The following is a 22,645-nucleotide window of genomic DNA, read 5'->3' on the forward strand; positions in this document are numbered from 1 at the left end:
GATCCAGGCTCCCTTACAAGGCAGCCTCCAACAACCCATCACATCTGGGCTTGAATCATGTCATAGTCACTGGCTTTGAGATTTGGATAACATCTGGAACCTCCATGATCCAGGGATAAATAATAATCATATAGATTTGCATTAGGTTCCTATTATGGCTATAATAAATTAGCAAAACTTAGTGACTTAGAGCAGCACAAATTTATTATTTCATAGTTCTGGTGAGAAGTCCAAAAGTGAGTCTTTTGGGGCAGTCATCCAGATGTAGGTGGGGCTTCTGGAAGCTCTAGGGGAGAGGCCATTCCTGACCCTTTCCAGCTCCTAGGGGTCACTTCCTTTCCTTCTTGTGGCTCCCTCCCAGCTGCGACCTCTGTTGCCTTGTCACATCTCTGACCCTTCTGTCTTCCTTTTATAAGGACCTGTGTGATTACATCTGCTTGGGAAAATATGAGATGCTCTCCCATATTAAGATCTTTAAACTAATCCCAACTGCAAAGTCCTTCTTGCTGTGTAAGGGGACACATTCACAGGTCTGGGATATGACATGGGCATCATGGGGGGGGGGCATTATCCTGTCACCATAAGATTCTATAGTGTCGTGAATATGAGTGACGTGAGCCACATATACACACGCACACACCACGTGCACATTCTGAGCGTTGTGCTTGCCCTCCATGCCGCTGACCCCGCTGATGCTCCTCTTCTGCATGTATCACCTGTCCTATTAGACAGGGTCCCCCTGGCCCTGGAACACCTTCTGCTTGTCATCTTTCCTGTCTGCCTGTTCTCTGTTATTTTTATCTGTTGAAACATACTCATCTTTCAAGACCCATTTCAAGTCCCCCCATTCTCTGTGGATGAGTCCTCTAGGGCTATTTATGGTCCCTTGTGTTCTTCATGAATGGCCTCCATGAAGAAAACCTTTTCTTCAATAAGCAACTGAATTTCTTCACCAGTGAAAGTGTCCAGTCTGACTGTGACCCAGGCTTAGAGGTCTAACTAACCGGTTCACATCAGCCCTCTTTAGATGGGTTATTTGTACAGCATGAAGGGTGAACTTGGCTATAGAACAGGATTGTCACTGACATTTTGTCAATGTGACATAGCTAGTTGATTAATCCAATTATAATATCTAGAACAAGGCTTTAATTAGCCAGAGAGCCATTTTACATAGATTATTATTGATTATTCTCATCTCTTTTTCCCCCCCAAAATGTTCTCTACTTCATTAACTTTAAATGGAAAAACTGTGTTCACCTAATAAAATGGATAAAAAGTAGGTCTTCCTTTGAGCCTCACGCTCAGGTCTCTCCCTAGAGACAACCAAGCTCTTTCTTCCTCTTTCCTGAGTCTGGTGCTCCTATGTACGAGTGTATGTTTATACAAGTGGGAGCTGCACCTTTATTTTATTTTTTTTTCATTCAATATATCTGGGGGATAATTCTATATTAGTACCCATAAATCTATTTAGTTATGCTAAATGGCTGACTGTACTCCACTGTATTTTCAGAGTGTTACTTACTTAACCTGTTCCCTGTTGATGGACATTTAGGATCTCTCCAATGTTTTGCTGTTTCAAGCTTTTGTTTCTTTTTATGAGACTGTTCGTCATATTTTCTTTACATAAATACAGCCAAATACCTCTTTCATTTAGTCATCGTTGTATCCAGGAGGACTCTGTGGTTATGTTTATGAGTGAGCTTGGAGTATTAAAAAGTGTATGGATGGGTGTTCTGTTGGCAGGAAACTTTCTTCATCTTTGTTGCTGAGACATCTTCCCTGATGAGAATAAAAAGTAAGCCCGTGGGGATGTTTAAAAGAAGAGGGGCCGGGCGTGGTGGCACACACCTGTAATCCCACTGTCTCAGAAGGCTGAGGCAGGAGGATCGAAAGTTCAAAGCCAGTCTCAACAACTTAGGGAGACCCCGACTCTAACAAAATCCAAAAAAGGGCTGGGGATGTGGCTCCGTGGTTAAGCGCTCCTGGGTTCAATCCCTGGTACCAAAAATAAATAAATGAATAAATAAAAAATAAAAGAAGAGTAGTGAGTAGTCCCCAGTAGTGAGCAGGACCTGTGTGAGGGACAATCAGCTGAGGTAACTCACGAATATCCTGACCCATCAGTGTCCCCCATTTGATGATGACACTCACTGTTCCCTACCAAAGAGGTTGTGCATTTGGCGCTGGGAGGACAGCGGCGCCTGGGAGCAGTCCGAGGGAATGTCTGCCAGGTCTTGTGTCCTCATCAGAAAAGGAAGGGAAGAGAAAATGTGACGGAAGAGCCGCCTCTGTAGGGAGAAATCTTCCTCAAACAGGAGACCTGGGAGGACCATGGTGAGAAGTGCCCTCTGGGAGTCGGGCACTGTTCAAGAAAACTGGAGAGTGTCCTGGGGGTTCTGTTTCATCCAGGTCATTCCCTCTGTCACCCAAATAGAATAGAGTTCTATGACAGGCACTCGTCTGTATTTCTAGACTTTTCTGCTGTGGCTCCAGGAGACTGTAATTCCAGAAGGACTGCATCTTTTATCCTGCTGCCACCTCCCTGAGCCAGGCCCTATGAGTGTGATAAGAAAAAAGGGACTGGCTCACTCAGGTTCCAAATCAGCCTTTGACAAGGCCGTGAGTGAGGACAGCCAAGATGAGGGGTGAAGCCCGTCGGAGAAGCCCGGGGGTAAGTTGTGCCGGGAAGTGAAGCGTGCTCTTTCAAGTGTGGCAGTTTGCATTCATTTGGAATTTATTTGTCTCCTGCGTTCGGATCAGTGACTCTATGAACAGTAAAGATTTAGTGCCACTGAAAAACCTTCAGAAACTGAAGATGTCACCGACGATGACAGTGCTGGCATTCTGATGCCTTCCCCCTGTGACAAGTATGGTTATATCCCAGACCTGCTCCGGTGGCTTTTGAGACACACAGCGGTACTGGGGATGAGAATCGATCTGGGCAAAAACCAGGCTAATTGTAGGAATATTTAAGGACGCCTCGTCATGGTTCTTGAAGCCATTGTGGCCGGGAGGGGGGGGGCGGTTGCTTGTCCTTCTGGGGTTTACTAGTCGCAGAGGAAGATGGGAATATTTCAGTGGAAAAGCCTAACTGTTGGAGTCTCTGTGCTCCTCAGGTCTACCCTGAAGTCAGGAAGCTGTCTCTAATTGGAACTGGTGAGTGAGGCACTGTCCAAATTAATAAGAGCCTCAGTTATCGATTACTTTTTAGGAAATAGAATTTTAATACTTTTAGCTTAAGCAAACATATGGCTTCCTATATAATTGCCAAGTAGGGATTTTCAGAAGATAGACTTTAATGAATAGATGCTGTATCTTAATTGGATAGCCATTTTCATGCACACATTATCTGTTCTGGATGATTTTTTTTTTTTGGCTTGACAGGACTTTATTTTATAGATTGGACATGGTTTTCTTTTGGTCAGCATGCTGAATTGGCACTCTAAAATGTCATTAGTGGTATGTGAGTTAGTGGAGATTTTAACTGAAGATTTTAGCAGAAAGCGTTGTCACTTCTCAACTTGCCTGGTTTCTGCCCAGAGAGGTGCTTAGACACAGAGTCTGTCTGACTCCGGTGCTCTTATTATCCATTTGGATTCTCTAGGGTCAGGAAGATTATTGTTAGGGTTAGCAGACAGGTTTTTCCATTTTAAGAACTGATTCTGCTGTGGAACAATGTGTCTAAAAGGCACCTGTCTGCTTCCTACATTGTCTCAAGCCAAATATCACCAACCTCACTTTTTGCTATTGAGTTCCCCCCCCCCTCCTATTTTTTAAAAAACTAGTCCTTAATATTATACTGGCCTGACACCAGGGAAAATAATATGCTTAGAGGAAAAGAACATTTTGATTTATGGTTCGAGGCTGGGGTGGGGGCGGGGGAACGTCTGTAGGCTAGGTTGCTTGGTACATTAATGGCCGTGGGCTGGAGGCGATGCCTTTAATAAAGTTAATAACACGATCAATCTGATTCGTATGTAGAATGACTAAAAAGCAGAAAAAGGCAATGAGCCAATAGTAGCTGACTCTAAGCTAATAGGGCAGATCATTTTAGCACCATCTGAGGATCTTTTGGTCTAATTTGGGATGGATATAAACGTACTGAATGGTTGGTTTAGTGTACTGTCATGCATCAAAGAGACAGCTCTAGAATTCCTGATCCTTGTTGGAAGTCAGAGGAGCCTTTTTAAAGAGTCTTTTCAGTTCAATTTGACTGACATGGTGGAGCATCTGAAATGTGCCAGTCCCAATTGATTGTATCGAGGTTTAAGTTTAGCTCGTTTTGTGATTAAATTGTTCTTATATGAGAACAGAAATTAAGTGGTGTGCACTTTAGGGTAAGGCAGCCTGGGCACTATCTTTTTATTTGATATTTATTATTAACAACTTAAGATTAAAGATTGTTAAAATTTGGGAAAGCAGATACCACAGTTTCTTTTTTAAAAAATAGTTTTTAAAGAAGCAGGGTCCTGCTATATTGCCGGGGCTGTCCCTGAACTCCTGGGCTCAAGGGATCTTCCTGCCTCAACACCCTGAGTAGCTGGGACTGATTCAGGTGCATTCCAGCAGACCTGGCTTCTGCTTTTTATAATAATGATCGCTAATGAGCAGGTGAGTTCACCAGCGTATCTATGGGCTTGGCCTAGCTCTGAGTTCTGGTCTCAGTAGAAGCCACAGATCTGGAATTAAGATGTGCTGCGTGGCTCTATGAATTTTTTTTAACCACTGTAAGGTACATGTGTATCCGAAGTTCACATGTCAGTTTTTAGCCAAGGCATCCTCAGGGTACATGGTTAGTAGAAGTGAGAGAGAATCTTTTGCTGCCTTTCCTGGGAAATCAGGAAGCTGAGGCATTCCCAGAGCCTAGCCTACTTTCTTGCTTTGTCCTCCCTTTGGTGGCCTTGATCGTGGACCATTGCGCATGTCCAGGTATGTGGAGATGCAGTGGGTGTACTTCTGGGTACGTAGTGTGTATGATGGTAATCTGTCATCATAACAACAGAATCCCAGTCTGGAAACTGACTAAATAAAGCAAAACAAAACAACCTTCTCAGAAACCATCATTTATGAAAGTTAAAAGAGTAGTTGTTTAGAATTCTTTAGTCAATATAGAAAACATGACCTCCCATTTAGTTCTGGAAATACAGCTCTCAAAAGATTGTTTGTTTTCTCCTGGCTTACAATCAGAGGCAGCTGCCCCCAGGTGAGGATTTGATTTTCTTTGAAATGTGGAAGAAAAGGGGGAAGGATTCAACTTTCGCAATTTGTATAGCTTATCTCCAGGTGCAGAAAATATTTAGCATTTCAAGAATAGTTTTTTTTTTTTTTGTCTGACCTCTCTGATAATTTGTCACAGAGATTTAATTTTGGTGGAAACTTGGTATTTTTGTAAATAGAATAATGGCTTTCTTTATAATTCAAATAAATGTTTTGTTACAACTTGAAAAAAGGGCGATTTTCGGAATACTGGAATTTTTATTTCTGCCATGATTATGTATTTTCTAATGTCTTTTCAACTAAAATCTGCTTTCTCTTTTACTATCAAATTTTATTTATCTTATTCAGCAGGATGAAGGTTTATGGGAAGAAATATATAAATCCACAAATTGAACATTTTATCGGTCAAGACAAAATGGTGATCTCAGGACCACGGAACAGTAGATTTTTACTTACACATTCAGTCATATAAGTAAAGGTTTAAGATGGATCAGGAAGGACTCAAAAGAATTTTTATGCCTCGTGAGAAACCCTGGAGGGCCTTTCTCCATAGACTTATGCGGAGACTCGCAGTTCCATGGTGGGAGGAGGAAAGAGACAAATGGTTCTTCTCAACATTGAGTGGAAGGTTATTAGAGAATATTATTTATTTTCTGGATTTTCAGCACAGCAGAAATGTGGAGAGCCAGCTGAGAATCAGAAGAGAGCTCCCAAATAATGGCGATCATCAAAACTGTCTTGGACACCAAGCTGGTGCCCAGTACCATTGGGTATATGTTTTAGAAAAGCAATTCCAGGAGCAGATAGGAGGTAGATAGAAGGTAGGCTTGCTGGGGGAACAGGTGAAATAATGAGGACCTGTCTCAGAGCAGTGGTGGAGGATTGGAAGAATACAGGGTATTTGAGCCTTTTAATGGAAGACCCGAGCATCTAGCAGGGTCAGTGGGTTAGTGGAAGTCAGAGAGACTCTTTTGCATGTGGAAAAGATTCAAATATAGACAAAGCTGAGGGGACCCATCTCTGGGTAGGAGGGTATTGAAACTAGGAAAACAACTAGAATTTTTCAGGGGTGGGAGCCTAGAAGAGGCAGAAGGACTATAAGGATGAGACCGTGAGTGTCACTGCTGGTTGAAGTGGGGAAGAGGACCAGGTGGGGATGGAGAAAAGAGTGGATGGAAAGATGGAAGAAGAGAACAATGTTATGGAACCAAGAAGAGTTTTAGGAAGGAGGTGGAGGCTATCACAAGGCACACAAAGACCAGTAAGACCAGCAGTGAGAAGCCATGGCTGGGTTTAGCAATGGGGAGCCCTGGTAGGGGAGGGCCCAGACCACCTGGTTCCAGTCAAGTGGTGGTAAGAGAAGCAGTCAGCTTGCAGAAAGCAGAGGAGAGGGCATGGTGTGGGTGGATTCAGGCATGCATCTCCAGATGCAAGTGGAATCGCAGCTGGCTGAGCTCCCTGCCATCTAGCTTTCTAGTGTGTGTGTATATGTGTGTGTGTGTGTGTGTGTGTGTGTGTGTGTGTGTGTGTGTGTATTGTGTGTGATGCTGGGGATAGAACCCAGGAGCATTGTACCACTGAGCTGCATCCCCAGCCCTTTTTATTTTTTATTTATTTTGCTTTTATTGATGCATTGTAGTTGTACATAACATTTGGGTTCATTTTGGAAATAATCAGACCTGCATGGAATTTAATTTACTCCATTTCAGTCCCCAGTGCCTGCCCCTGCCCACCTTCCTTCCCTCTCTTTGCCCAGGCTGGTCTTGAACTTGGGATCCTTCTGTCTCAGCCTCCCGAGTAGCTGGGATTGCAGGCTCTGCACTACTGCCCGGCTACCATTCAATCTTAAATGCGCAGGGCTTGTATTTTATGGCTGACTCCGTAACCTGCCTTGGCCTCTTTGTATTTTTAAGACATTGTCATTCTTTGTCCCTGCTTTTGTTCCTTGGATTTTATTTTCTTGGGTTGTCTGAAGGCTGTATGGGCTCTGGGATCAACTTTCCTTCCTTTGGTGCTTCCTGCCACCTGCTCCCTGTCCCTCCCTGACCCTTGCTTCTGCCCCCGTGGTGCTGTATAATTACATTGAAGGTGCCCAAACTACTCTTCATTCATGAGTTTTGTTTTTGATGTTTTTAAATGAGCTTTCTTGACCAGGGAAAGCGTTGTCAAGTGATTTTTGTTTATTGTTGAAACAATAAAAATTTATGCTGATCGTATATCCTCTAAGAAGACCTGAGCTCTGTCTTTGGAAGGCTTAGGGAAGATGAACGCACTTCGTTTGACTAAATAAGAAAGTGAGTGGACCTGCAGCTTGTGAGTGAAGGCAGAGCCCCAGCCAGAGGGACTGACCCGGATACTGTCACCTTCAGACTCCTGAGGTACTGAGCTCAGTACTGAAGTACTGAAGTACTGAGCTCAGTATTCTTCTGTCTGACATGGACGGACAGTAACTTCCACTTCTGTACTGTACTTGGTGGGGTTGTCAGGACTGGATTAGTTGACAGATGCCAGCACTTGGTAAATGTCAAGTGGTACACGCCATCTGGTACCCTGTGATCATTCCCAGGATTCCTCTTCCCTCTAGGGAAGTCATGAGGGGAAAGGGTTATCTAGCTCTTCCAATGGTCTCTCTTCTCAAGCAAAGCCATTGAGTTGAAATTAAAAAAAAAAAAAGTGGGCAGACATTCTATTTTTATTTTCTTATTTTGGTCAGATGGACATACCATAGACTTTTACATTTTAATTACAGTTCATGATATTGTGTAGCCATCACCACTGTCCATCTTCAGAACTTTTCATCTTCCCTAACAGAAACTCTGTCCCCACTGTACAATAACTGTCCCTCTCCCTTCCCTCTAGCAACCACTGATCTATTTTCTGTCTCTATGGATTTTACTCATCTAATGATCTTGCATAAGTGGAACCATATAGCATTTGTCTATTTGTGACCAGCTTATTTCAACAAGCCCACGTCCTCAAGGTTCATCCATATTTCAGCATGTGTCAGAATTTCCTTTTTAAGGGTGAGTAATATTCCATCATGTGTGTCGACCACGTCAGTGGACACTTGGATGGTTTCTATCTTTTGGCTGCTGTGAATAGTGCTGTGACTGTGAGTGTGCAAATCTCTGCCCAGGTCCCTGCTTTTCTTTCTTCTGGGGATGTATCTGGGAGTGGAAATGCAGGCTAGCCTTCATCCTGAGATGATGGGACTATGTCCTTGACTTTGCAGCATGACTCGGTAACGGTAGCTGAGGATTCTTTGTCTGCAGCCTTCCCTGAGCCCTTCCACAGAAGCCTCATTGGCTGGCTCAGGATTGTCAAGCTGGGGACTCCTGTACCTATCTCTGCCCAGGATCACAAATAGTCCCTCCTTCCCACAGTTAGGGACACAGCGGTATCACCCTGCTCCAGCTCCCTGCAGCAGCCCAGCGTTAGGGACTCAGGTGGAAACCGAAGGAAAATGAATGGAATATCTGGCACAGAGTCGCCCAGGTGCTGGAGCCCTGATGTTTCTCCCCATTACACTCCTGGTTCCACCCTCTGGGGGACAGGGGAAGGAAGCAGTACCTACTCCAAAGTTAAGGGTCTTCTTCCATCCAGGGCCCTCTGTGAGGTGAAGCCCCTCAGTTAGAGCAGAGAGAGGCAGGGGTCCTGCGCTCAGGGCAAGTCTCTGGTTTTCTGGGGCCAAAGCCACTGGCAGTGACCAGGTATTATCAGGGCAGTTTGATTTCCTCCATCCCCGTTGTGGGTTTTTAATGTCTTGATATTTAATGATTATTGTTCTGGCTGGTTCCAGAAGGCTCAGCATAGAGTCTTCTGGGAGGAGAATCCTACTTGCTAATAATTTATGCATTGGGGCAGAAGGTCCTTGTTCTAACGTTTTCCCTGTGGGTATTTTGTGGATGGACCATATTCTGCCCGTCAGGTTTGTGTAATTGGATTCCAGCCTTAAAGACAGATGGAATTCTGTCCTGAGAGTTAGGATTCCAGTAAGATCTGTGTCCCGAGGACCCACAGTCAGGTGCACCAACTGGAGGGGAATTCCCCTCTCTGGAAGGGATTTTTAAATTATGTGTTTGTCTTCTTAGGTCCCGTCAGATGGGGAAGGAGAGCGAGGGCAGGTACCTTCTCCTGGCTGAGCCAACGCTTTGCTCTTGACTGAAGAAGGCAGCCCCAAAGCCTTGGGGCCGCATTGGTGCTTCCAGTGGTTTCTATCAACGCAGCAGACTTTGTCTCTAGTCGTGGTTGTGTAGAAGACATCTTTAGCATGTCTCTGAGGAACTTAGAATTGCTCCTGAAGTTGGGGGACGGAGAACAGCTCAGTCTGTCCTGGGGTTTCCCTGGCCAGTGTGCTGTGAACCCAGTCCCTGAATGTGGAGACGGTGGAGGAGGCTGTCTGTGTGTCTCCGTTCTTGGGGCCTCTGGCCCCAGCCCGGGTGTGGCACCTCTGGGGACAGAGACAGGCTCTCTGGTTCCGGACATCTTGGTTCCAGTGCGTGGCTGTGCCCTAACAGAGTTAAATTTGTATTTTCAGGCAGGCACGTCTTCCCCACTGTGTGGTCCTTATTTGTTTGTTTGGTTTGAAAAGGAATTAAGCTGCTTAATGAAAACGTGCCTACCCCTACCGATTAATTAACCCCGCGTCAATGCCACGTGTTGCACCGACTCGCACTGTAATTACATCGTTACCTATCTGCAAGAATTAATTCAGTGTTTGTGAAGCGCTCTGAAACCTTCCTGTGGGGAATCTGGGAATTTCAGTAGGACTTTCTAGTCTGTGTGGCGGTGAGAGGGGTTGACAAATGCAAATAGACCCGGTCTGTCTCTGCAGGAGGAACCTGCCCCAGGACGGTACCTGTTGGCTCCAGGGGAATGCTGTCACCCCTTTGTGCAGGTGGCCCTGCAGATGGCCAACCTAGGTCCCTTTGGTCCAAACCTGTGTCGACATCCACTATCCATTTGTGGGAGGACACACTTGTCCCTGGGTTTTTCTTTGCACGAGGATGTTGGTAAGGAGGCCTGCTGGATAAGCAGTAGCTGTAAGGCCCGGGATCAGACCTATTGCTGTCCTTACCCAGACTTTGGAGATAGGATCAGAGGAGCGGCCGCAAAACTAGAATTCTGGACTCTAAGTCTTCTTTCTCTCTCTCTCTCTTCACAGTGGGGCTTTTTCTGAAGTGGTTTTAGCCGAAGAGAAGGCAACTGGAAAACTCTTCGCAGTGAAGTGCATCCCTAAGAAGGCGCTGAAGGGCAAGGAGAGCAGTATAGAGAATGAGATCGCCGTGCTGAGAAAGTAAGTGTCAGGAGGCCGCCTGGCCCTCCTCTCACGCTGCCCCCGTGTCCTTCCTCCTGCCTGCCAGGCCGGGCTTCCCAGAGGTCAGAGGGGTCACTGGCTGCTGGCCGGAAGCCTCTGCAGATGATGACTGACACTCACACAGCACTTCCCAAGCCCATTCCACTTAGATCTGGTCTCTCTAGTAAAATCCACTGGCCTCCATTCAAGGTAGTTGGCCTTTCCACAGAGCCCAGAGGTCAGGCAGACTTGGTTTTGAAAGGAGACCCTGCCATTCATTCTAGCTGAGTGACCAGTTCCTGAATAATAGCATCCCCTCTGTGCAGTGGAGGTCACCTCCTCTCCACTGCAGGGTGTGGAAAGGGGAAAGTGACCAGGCGCTTGCCGGGTGTGTGCAAAGCGCTGACCTCAGCATTGTGCACAGGAAGTGCCCCGTGACGGGAAGCTGCCGCCACCCCTACTCTGAGCACCATTATGATTGCTGTTACATTGGCTTTATTTTATAAAAGGGAGATGAAGCTCACAAATCAAAGGCCCACGTCCAAAGCCTCTTTTGCAGTTCACGTATGGCAGAGCTGGAACACCAACCCCTTTATGGTTGGTTCTAGGCTTTGGGATGGTGTTTTCCTCCTCTCTGCCACAGACGTGGCACGGGGCACCCAGAAGAGTCCAGTGTTGATTGTCTTTGTGCTTCACCTCTTCACTGAGTTTTAGTCTTGCTTCCATGTGCAATAGGACCAAATCAAAATCCCGTCTCCCCCCTCTAGAAAATGTGCACACAATCCATTCTGATGTGGCCGGATCCACGCTTTAGTGTTGTGCTCGGCTTTTCTCCCCACAACATTAGAATCGAGCCATTGTCTCACCAAGTTTGGGGGAATGAGCCCTTATACGGCACCTGCTTTTACTTGTCTGGCATTTATCTGAACAGTGAGCTATGGAAATTTTTTGTGTTGCTATTAATAAAAGATGTTCGAAACATCCTTGAAATTTTGGGGGTTTGGAATCACACCCTAGCAAGAGTCCTGGGACAGATAAACACAGCAGAGTGGGAGCAAGCCTTCTAGGGCCTGAAAGCAAAATGTCAGACATTCTGCATTCTTCCTGCAGAAGCCGTGCCTCACTTCATGTTCTGGGACCAACGTGCCCCACTGAACAATGCTTCGCCACCATCTGTCCAAACCCAGCACCACCGAGGTGGTCAGGACGGTCCATCCTGTTCTGACCTCTGTGTGACTCAGACAAGAACCCAGAGCATTTCTGATGTGTATTATTTCAGGACAAATGGGTCTCAGTGGCTTTTTAGTATTAGGGTTTTTGCTTATTTGTTTGGTTGTTTGGTTGGTTTCTAGGTTCTCTGGATTGTCTATTAGGGACCCAAAGAGTTTCAGATTGTCTTGAGAGGCATCACAGGAAATGATTCTATGGAAGGGAGTCTGGAAAAACAAATTAAGAACATTAGCATCAAGCAGGAAAACACTATGTTAATGAAACATTTATTTAAATTGCCCATCTTCCAATATGAAATCAGTGCTCAGAGAAATGATCCACTGGTGACATGATGTTGCAGATATTTGGCATTTTAGGAAGACTTGTGGGTAGCCCCAGGGCTTTTCAAGGGTTCGGCTTTGGGCACGGGGCATCTGCTGCTGAATTGAAGGTGGCACCTTTTTTTTTTTTTTTATGTGACTCCCTTGTGGGCTTAGAAGTAAAAACACTGAGGAAGTCAATTTCTATTCTTAATGTTATTTTCCATCCACATCCCAGGAGTCATGGATGTAGGTTTATAAGCCAGTCTTGGTTTATGCCACGGACACTCTGCTTTAATTTAACAGGGTAGTGCCTCTACCCTGTGTGTGACTCATATAATCACTTCCAGGGTGAGCGCATTGAAAACCTGGGGCGCCGGGAAGGATTTGGAACAACTCGTTTTGATAGTTTCTCACTATCATTTGCTGTGCAAGCGCTTCAAGCATGACTCTTCTTTTAGGAGTCAAGAACAAAGAAATGATTTCTTGGGGGATAGGAGGTGATTTATCTCTTGTGCTGATTTATTTTTTTTTTTTGGTTCTCTGAAAGTGATTTCAAAGTAGAGTGAGAGGCAGTTCTACATCATAAGCAGCCCAAAGAAAGAAAACAGTTTGGAATGACTCTTAAAATACTGTCATGGAGACATTCAATCATTAATAAATATTAATCAATTTCCTAGCCTGCTTCAGGAAGCCCTTCTGAGCTCCAAGTTGTAGATGCAGTTCTTGTCCCCTGAGATCTAATTAGTGCAGACAAGTTTTAGATGCTGCTATATAAGCATGACCAGGCACCTAAGAGAGGGGATTCCTAGTTCTTCTTTTATTTATTTTTTAAAATTTATTTATTTATGATTTTTATGATGCTGGGGATTGAACCCAGGGCCTTGTGCATGTGAGGCAAGCACTCTACCAACTGAGCTATATCCCCAGCCTCCTAGTTCTTCTTTTAGAGTGGGGTTGAGGACAGGTTGTGTAGAAGAGAGATGTCCATATGATGTGTATATTTTGCTGGGGCAGAAAGGCAGAGGACATTTCAATCAGAAGGAGCAGCCCAGACAGAGGTTGGAGATGGGAGACAGGCCAATGGGCTCGGGATCTCCATGTGGCTCCTCTCGCCAGAAGAAACAGTTCAAGGTGATGCCTGGGGAGAACTGAGGTTGGATTGTGGAGGGCCTTGTGTACCCTACTTTGGACTTTGAACTTGTCCCTGAGAAGCCTCCAAGGGGTTTTAATGAAAAGAGCACCATGACCAGGATTTTTTCTTGAAGACTATTGTAGCAAAACTTATTTAGATTGGAGGTAGAGGACTTGATCCATGGAGGGATAGTAGTTAGGAGGTCATCAGAAGAATCAGTAGAAAAATGAAGAAGCTGCAAATTAAAACAGGGGCTGTGGGGTTGGGATGGGAGAGACTGATATGAAGGGGTGAGCTCAGTGGCGTCTCCAAGGTGTAGAGATTTGGAAGGAGTAGGAGAGATAGGATTCCAAGGTGAGCATGGGTTTCTGATATGGATGCCTGAGTGGCTAGTGACCTCATTAACTGAGATCAGAAATATAAAAGCAGGAGGATAAGTGATGGGTTCTGACTTGGACATGGAGAATTTGGGGCTCTTGGGGATGTGCAAGTGGAGATGACTAGCTGAGTATCCAGGACTGGAGCCCACCTGTGATCTGCACTTGCTGGATATTAAAATTTTCTGAAACAACATACTAAAAAATTCTTTTGAACCTTTAAACGAGTCATTGTAGATGGTGGTGGTGGGGGGTCCCTGGTAGACCTGCTTTATTCTGAATTCTTCCATATCCCCTGGTCGTTAGTATATTTACATGCTATTTCCTCCAAGGAGTCCCATTTGAGAGGCTGCTTGCCCTCCTACGTGCTAAGTTTATTGTAGGGTGAGAGATTTATTTATTTCATTGGGTAAAAGTAATGCAGCTAATATATCCTTATGGATGTCTTTGCTCTGAAAATAGTTCCAAAATGAATTTTTCTACTTGATAAGTAGATATTAAGCCAAGTTCGGAGGGAAAAACCCCCGATAAGCATTGTGGTAGGCTGTTGCTATGCAGCAGGGAGAGCTGCTGGCCTGAGCTGGTGTTCAGTGGGCTGGATCTATATGATTCATCACGAGCTTTTCCAGACAGAATGGCTAGCTGCAGTTGCATGCATGGAGCTCTTATGCATATGGAATAGAACATCATTCACGTTACACACCTCGCTTGGATTATAGTTTATGATTTCTGTGGTATTATTGAGTTAGAGGGCAAGCGCTGCTCCAATCTAATTTTAAAGCAACACATAAAGCACTTTAGCTGGGATAGAAAGGCAAATATATAATCAGTCTGCATTTAAAGGAAAGGTGAAGAGAGGAGATGCATGAAGCTGACAAATAAGGGACAGAAGAAGCAAAACAGATGTATCTAGAACAGCCCTTGTAATCCTAGTAGGGGTAACTGAGGCTCTGGTTGGTTAAAGAGGTACTATCTGAATGAGACATGGTACCAGAATTCAATATGCTGTTCTAAAGATTACTTTGTAGGCTGCAGAGATTGTCAGCTTTGCGTTAGGAGGCTGGAGCAGGAACTGCTTTAAAATTGTGTCTCTAACTGGGTACACTGGGGAGTCTCCACTGATGGTTCCTGTTACTAATTAAGGTCAGTAGGAAAGCTTTTAAGAACATACTGATGTCCAGGCTTATCCTAGGCCAAATGAGTCAGACCTGGAGGTATGGGGAAGGTTGGAAAATGGAGAAAGCACCCCTGGTCACCCCAACCACCCAATGATTCTAACATATAACCAGCTCAGCATGGAAAACAGCTGCTCTTGGGCCCTGCCTGGGTGGCACCCTCCAGGGGAGGGAGCTACTTTTCCTCTTGTTCAGGAGCGTGGGCAAGTGTTACTGATGCGCGCGCGCACATACACACACACACACACACACACACACACACACACACTCAGAAACACACCAGACCATGGTCCCTTTAGGGGAGAGTTTCATGAGAGAACTCAAATGTGTTCCCTTTGGAAGAGCCAGCATGCGGCCACCTGAAGCTTGGCCAGGGGCTTAAGCCACAGTTCCCTGAGGCCAGACAGTTCAGGCCAACAGGAGAGAAGGTGGCTTTGAACCCCAAGAAGATGACTGTTGCTCGAAGATTAAGGAGTGGCCTTCAGAGAAGAACTCACTGAAATCTGACTTGTTCCGGCTCCTATAAGGCTTAGTTCCAACGGGAGGCTGGCCCTGTTGGCTTGTTTAAATCACTGCCAAATGCTGGTTTATTGTGTGTGTCAGAGAAACATGCACGTCAATAGCAATTCATTGATTGGGGGGTGAACAAAACCACTTTTCCAATAGCTGAAAATGGCTAAGCTCTGGTGAAGCTGATACTTGAATTTCTCAGGCACCAGTGAAGCTTCTGAGGATCTATCTGATGTACTTAGACGGGGACTTAAAAATCTCTGGAGTGGTAACATTGGGATGGAGGATGTGAGCAGGAAGTGTGTGAAGTAATGGCTCAATGCCATGTGATCACACTCAGGGAATCAGGCATTGCTCTCGTGATCCCAGAACCCTTGGTTACCTGGAAACCCCTTATCGAAAGATCCCCAGATTAGAAGAAAAAAAAAGGAATTTATGTACAACCGGGATTGAGGGGTGTGGTGGTGAGTTATTTGGTGGTGTGTGTCAGAGAAACATGTACGTCGATAGCAATTCATTGATTGGGGGGTAAACAAAACCACTTTTCCAATAACTGAAAATGGCTAAGCTCTGGTGAAGCTGATACTTGAATTTCTCAGGCACCAGTGAAGCTTCCGAGGATCTATCTGATCTGGGTGTTTCCAGGTGCCCTTCTCATGTGCTTTGTCCATCCTAATAATCTAAGAACATTTTGGATTTGACTTGAGATCTAGAATCAATGCATTTTTATTCGGTTGATTTTTTAAATATTGCCCACAGAACCCCTTGAATTGAAGGGAAATAGAATTGGCTATGGTCCCCATTGCAAGACTAGGATATTCGGATGACTTGGGCAGGCCTAATCGCTGTGTCTCTGCAGTGCCCCTCCCTGTGGTGTCTGCTTCCCAAATATTGCGTGGAGAGTAGCTCTCGTGGAACAGTTAGTTGGCCTCCCCCAGCACTGTGGGAATGAGGGTTTAGATGCATGTCTGAAGCTGGCCCTCCCACCTTCATTCCCAAAAGCCATCTGCTTGATAGAATCCAGGCTTCTTTGTAAGCCAGCCCTCTGCTTGGCGATCTCTAGGTTTTACCTCTCCACCCACACTGTGTTTCATTTGTCCCTCTGAAAGGAGCAGATGAGTGCCTCTGTCCCACTTTCCTGCTTCAGGGCAACACAGCTCTTCAGGGTGTCCCCCTTGATGATGTCCAAATGGGCCCTTGCCTCTGAGATTTCACAGCACCAAGGTCTACCTGACTCTGATGTACCATGTCTGCTTTCTGAGACTGGATTTCCTGAATCCTGCCCTGAACTAAAGGCACAGCCGTGAGAAGGGAGACAAGGGGTGGGGGAGTCGGTGAGATTAAGGAGGGTACAAACACTGGGGCTTAGATGCTGATTATCTGAAGGGGGTTTAGGGGAAAGGAGAATTCTGCACTGACTTCCAATTCTCCCTGGCTTTGGTGACTGCATGAGCTAGGGTTCTCCAGAGGAAGAAAAAAAACAAATAGGATAAATGGAGATGTACCCAGGGAGATTTATTAGGAGGGATGGGCTTTTGCAATTACGGAGGCCAGTTACAGAGAAATTCTACTGTGTGCCATCTGAAAGCTGGAGACCCAGGAAAGCCAGCGGGTGAGATGCAGCCCCAGCCCAAAGGTTTGGGAACCAGAGGAGCCATAGTATAAGTCCCAGTTGGAGTCTGAAGGCCTGAGAACCAGGAGTACCAATGTCTGAGGCAGGATGACCGTGCCAGCTCGAGCAGAAAACAGATGCTTCCTTCCTCTGCCTTTCTGTTCCGTTCTGGCCTCATGGGGTTGGGGGATGCCCACCCACATTGGTGAAGAAGACCTTTTTCTCTAGTTCTACTGATTTAAATGCTAATGTCTTTCAGAAACACCCTCAGGGACACACTAAAATAATGCTTTACCAGCTATGGAGGCATCTCTTGACCCAGTCAGATGGACACACAAAGTGAACCATCACAGTGAGCGAGGGGATGGCAGCTCCCTCCACCAATCCGGTGTATTCTAGAAGAGGAGGCAGCTGAGAGGCAGAGATGGTTCTCCTATGGCAACAGAATGCACTGAAATCGCTTAAATCAAGTCTGGCTGTTCCTGCCACCTTTAATACTATATATATCACTCTGTAGGTGTTTCGAGTAGTGGAGGAAACAATGTGTTTTAACACGCTTTTTGAAACAGTGTCAATCATGTGCATGCTCATTTCCTTGTGCCACCTCCCTGTCCTCTATTGTGGGTGTTTACTCAGGGAGTTCAGCTGTGTGCAGACGAGGTGGTGGTTCGATTCCTCTCATGCTATATCTTGGCAAATATTGTCTCCCTTCTTCTGTAAACTTACATTAGCTAATGATTTGTACAAATGCCACTTAAATGATTCCAAGGAAAGTGGTGGTGGTGGTGTGAGTGTGTGTGTGTGTGTGTCTGTGTGTGTGTGTGTGTGTGTTAGAGACTAGTATTTCTAAAAAAAAATGTGTGAACAACTTGCATTGGAGAATCACACTACATGAAAGATTAAGTGGAAGGATAATGAGAAAGATGATGATGGCAAATACAGAACACACAATAAATATACACCAAAGGCTTGCTATTACTGTTTAACTTTTGTTGCGTCCATTCTGTCTTCTACATGGTTGTTGGTGTTATTTATATGGGTAAATAAATTATTTTAGTGAAACTTTACATCTAACTCCCTATTTTATATTATATATAATTTGGTGAATGCACTTCATTTAGCATATTTGAAATCCAGGGTTATTATTTAGGTGGTTTAAATAATTGTTTACCTGGCTCAATAGTAGAGTACTTGCCTAGCAGGTGTGAGGCCATGAGTTGAGTTCAATCCGCACTATCCCACACACAAAAAAAATGTTCACCATTTGAAAGCTATAGAATGAGCTTTTTCTCTCTTAAAGTCAGAGGCTTTAAGTCAGGTTTTGGTCAATGTATAATCAAAGGAGTTTTTTTTTTTTCTAAATTAATAGTTTCATGGATTTTGACAAATGATGTTTAATATCCATTTAAAGACACTTTCATAAATATTTAAAAAATGATCTTCACTATATGATACAGACAAGTATTAATTATAATCTAGGAATCCAGATACATACAAGGATATTAAACAAATATATTGCTGTAGTAGATGTGGTATTTTGGTTCTTATTAAAGGCTACAGAACTGATGGACCCAAAACCCACACGTATATGTACCTGTGTATATACACGTATGTAAATATACTATATATTTGTATAAATATACACACATGCACAAATGTTAACCACATATCAGTTGCTTACATCTTTTTATTGAAAACTTGGCTTCATTCTGTAAATTGTACACTCAAGACTGTCAGAAATCTGCTGTCGAGGGTACCTGAAGAATATAATAAAGCACACAAAAGGTTTTTAATGTTAAAATGTTCTAATGTTAAGTGTTATACAAATAGTAGGTATTCCTGCTGTCGTTATACTATCAGGAGAGCTTGAGATATTTTTATGAAGAAGGAAAGAGCAGAAACTGTTTTGACCATTTTATAGAAAGGTGTGGAATGTGTAATTTGGTGAGTGAGGGAATCCAGGTGGGAGCAGAGAGCACCTTACCTGGGGGGCTGTCTCCATCTTTCTGTTAGGAAAGTACCATTGGCACTCCGGACACCCTAGCAGCAACCAATAGGGAACCTAAGTCTCATGACTCCCAACAACAAATTGTAAGAAATAGTTGTCAATTAATTAAATTAATAGATAACTTTCAAGTCAGAATACAACCTTTTGTTCCAACCTCATCTTCTGAAATCCAGAGTAATTTATACAGATCCTTGGAAATTTTAAGTCCAGGCATTCTCCCTCTTTTGTGATTTAGAAACTATCTAGGACTTCTGTAAGCACCGTTTCATTGAATCCTCACAATAAACCAGCAAAGTGGATATTCCTATCCCCCAGAGGAGGGGACTTGGATTTAACATAATATAATAAATAGATAGAGCAGGAGGTCAAACCCAGGTCTTCTCTTTCCATTACAACTGGATCCATCTGGAGTCTCCATGTTCTCCCCGAAGAAAGGGGCCACATATTCTTGGTACAGGCTACACATATTCTTGATACTCAATGGTGACAGGATAAATCTCTTCCCATAAATTGTGAGCTGATTAGCCTGAGAGTCAACCTTCCTAAGTTTGCATCCTGTTTAGAAGCTGCCTGACCTTGGGGAAGTTATTTCAACCCCTGTACCCATTGTCAAGAAATGGGGGTGATGGGGCTGGGGGTTGTGGCTCAGTGGTAGAGCACTCACCTAGCATGTGTGAGGTACTGGGTTCGATCCTCAGCACCATATTAAAAAAAAAACAAATAAATAAAATAAAAGTATTGTGTCCATCTACAACTAAAAAAAAAGCTTCTTTAAAAAAAAAAGAAATAGGGGTGATATCAGGATTGCCAGGTGCTGAAGAAGTCACATCACACAAGGATTACTTCCATGCAGGCCTCCCTTTGGATCCCAGGGAGGCCCTGATGATATAGGAAACAGTGCCAGCAGTGATGAGGTGGTGGCCGCTCTCCAGCGGAGAGGACACTGTTGTGATGTACTCAGTGTAGTGAAGGGTTGTCAAGATTATGTCAGCTTTACGTTTTTCTTGCTGGAAAAACAAGGAAAAATCTTATCTCTTACTGTTTGCTTTTGATGTTAGTCACAGAGTGTTAGAACTGGAAAAATAGCTGAGAGATCATGGTCCATTTCTCCTGACTTCCAGACAAAGAAACAGGTCCAGAGAGGTGAAGAGACTGGTCCCAGGTTGCACAGCTAATCAGGGCAGATGTGGGGTCAGATGGATGGTTTCTGGGATCTTACTTGAGAATGGTTTCTTCATAACCACACTACCTGGTCTTGCAGAGTATCCTGCAGGAGAAAGCAAGAAAATAACTCTCCCTCACCTTTAGAAGCCCCTTGGCATGTTTGGCAAGGACTAAAGAATCTACTTCCACTGCTTGGCCAGATTCCAGGATGGGATATTGAGTCTGGGTTCAGAAATTCCCCCCGTGATTTCAGTTACGCGTGCTCTTCTTTCTGACTCTCCTCTTTGGCGGCGATGCTGTGCTGCGGTGGGCTGCCTGGTCACTCTGGTGTTCTGCCCCTAACTGTTTCTGGTTCTCTGGTATGGGATGGAAAGGAGCTCAGCGGCCAGTCCCAGAGCCTGTGTTAAGAGGAAACATTGGAAAGACTCTGTTTCCATCTCAGGTGTGTGCGATAACCATGGCCCTCTGTGCCAGTTACTTGTCAATAAAATGAACATAATACTTCTCAGACGTGCGGTAGGCAGAAGCCAGCCACAGATTGTGGGAATGATCTGGAAACTGTGCAAAGTGATATTCTGGTGTGAGGTCATCATCCCGGAGGACCTTCCCACATGCTGCATCTGGTTGCCGGCCAGGGAGGTGTGTGCAGCTTCTTGTCTGCTGTTGGATCCTTTGCCCTCTCTGTGCCTTTCCCAGAAAGTTCTATAAACAGGGAGGGCCGCCTTCTCACGGGCCATCAGGGACAATAGAATGTTTTAGGGGACACTGGGGTCATCCTGAGGGACCGTGCAGAGCAGGCAAGGCAGGGAAGGGGCAGTTTGAGCTGTAAATGAGTGAGTCACTTTGAGAACTCTGCGGTGTGAGGGGGGGGGGGTAAGCCAGCCTGTTCGAGAGGCTGTGGAATTTTCCTCAACGACACATTTTTATATACGAGTATGCAAATTTTTCTCATTATGAAAGTAAACCAGCAGAAAGAAGTTTTTACTCCAGCATTAGCTATTCTTTCTAATGAGTCTCCTTGCTGGGTTTTAGAGCAGAGGAATCCTGCAGCTCTTTCTTTAAAATGAATGGGTCCTCGGGTTGAGGTACATTAGTTTGAATTGTTTCCTCTCATCCAAATCTTGATCCCCTGGCTCTGAATGCCCAGTGATGGTGGTGGTTTTATTTAATCCAGGTGGGACCTCCCCCAGGACAAAGCCAGGTGGCACAGCAACTGAGAGGCGGGTCCTTGTGAATGACAGCCCAGATTTGATGTAGTGCCTCCAATCTTGAGATTGAGTTAGAATGTTAGGTATGTCTTATATTACGTGAAAATTTGGGAGGTAAATTGATTTGTGGCCTCCTCCTTCTGTTTAACTGCATAAAGTTCCTCTTGAACATATTTATTTGGTGCTGAGGATGGAACAGAGAGCCTTGTGCGTACTCTACGTGCATGAGCTGTACTCCTGGGCTATCACTCCTACTCCATAAGGTGCCATTTTGGATTGGCCCCATGTTCTGTGGGATTTAGAATGTGGTACTTTGCAGGTGGGTACCATTTTTACTGAGTTTTTCTTTAGAAATATCGACAGAATGGTTGAAACTTTGATTGACTTGTTCTGGGATTCAGTGTGAGTCCCGTCCCTCCCCTCCCCTCCCCTTCCCTTCTTTCTCCTATGTGCTTTATTTCTTAAAACCTCACAGAAGATTGTGGGAACTAGTTGATAAGGTAAGTTGAACCATCTCCAGGATCTATGAATAAGTTGCTTATTGAATGGATGGTCTTGCATTTATTTACTTTCTAAAACAGTCATTTAAATGATCCGGGTTTTTTTTTTTTAATGCAGAATTGGGGGCTTTAGCTCATTTGGACAACATGTTTTGTTAATGATCATTATTAAATTACTATATTATTATTGATATCCAGTCATATCTTTTACGAAAAGATAATGTGCCTCTTTAACAGATTATTTAGAGTGGTTTTCTTTTTATGAAGCTCACAGTGCCAATTAGTAGAAAACAGACTTCTGAATGGAGACCATGTTCTGAAGGAATGACTTACTCAAGAAATGTGCCTGTCTGGGGCTGTAGCTTAGTGGCAGAGCACTTGCCTAGCATGTGTGAGGCACTGGGTTGGATCCTTAGCACTGCATAAAAATAAACAAATAAGATAAAAGTATGCTGCCCATACACAACTACAAAAAGAAAAGGAAATGTGCCTGTTTTCACAGTATTGCCACCAAGTTGGAGGCACAGATGGTTCAATTAGTGTGGATACCTTTAACTTCCTTTTTTTCAGCAGCAAATTGCATTGACTTACTTGCGTAAACTGTAATTGTTTTATATAAAATAACCTTTAATATTAACATGTCACTTTGAATTTTTCAGAGTGCCTTTTGGAATGGTGTCATGTTACATGGATTATAGAAAATCCTGTTATTTTGAGCTCTGTTTTACTAAGGACATAAATCCAATTGAAGTTCACCTTTTCTGCTAATCTTAAAAATTATCTGGTGGGCAAATGACAGAATGAAAAGCACTTATAAAACCCACCTAGGTAAAGAAATACATTTAAGTTCTTGAAACTAGTCAATGTCAGTAATTACCTTTTTGTCTAAGTGGATACAGCAGGTACCCTGGGGA

The 22,645-nt window shown here is 44.3% G+C and overlaps 1 protein-coding gene across 10 annotated transcripts in view; it reads left to right on the forward strand.

The window, feature by feature from the left end:
• Positions 1 to 22,645, forward strand: part of Camk1d (calcium/calmodulin dependent protein kinase ID) — a 392,784-nt gene that overhangs the window by 149,931 nt on the left and 220,208 nt on the right. For 9 of the 10 annotated variants that reach the window (XR_013426686.1, XR_013426687.1, XM_078023259.1 and 6 more), the window contains exon 2: positions 10,382 to 10,513. The exons of the other annotated variant lie outside the window; for it this stretch is intronic. Coding sequence is in view for 7 of the 9 variants with exons in the window: in XM_078023259.1 (XP_077879385.1) it covers positions 10,382 to 10,513 (132 nt within the window). In the remaining 2 variants the exon portion in view is untranslated. The remainder of the gene's footprint in view (positions 1 to 10,381; positions 10,514 to 22,645) is intronic. 10 annotated transcript variants of the gene reach the window in all.

Source organism: Ictidomys tridecemlineatus, chromosome 10, assembly GCF_052094955.1.
Source record: "Ictidomys tridecemlineatus isolate mIctTri1 chromosome 10, mIctTri1.hap1, whole genome shotgun sequence".
In the NCBI taxonomy this organism is placed as follows: domain Eukaryota; kingdom Metazoa; phylum Chordata; class Mammalia; order Rodentia; family Sciuridae; genus Ictidomys; species Ictidomys tridecemlineatus.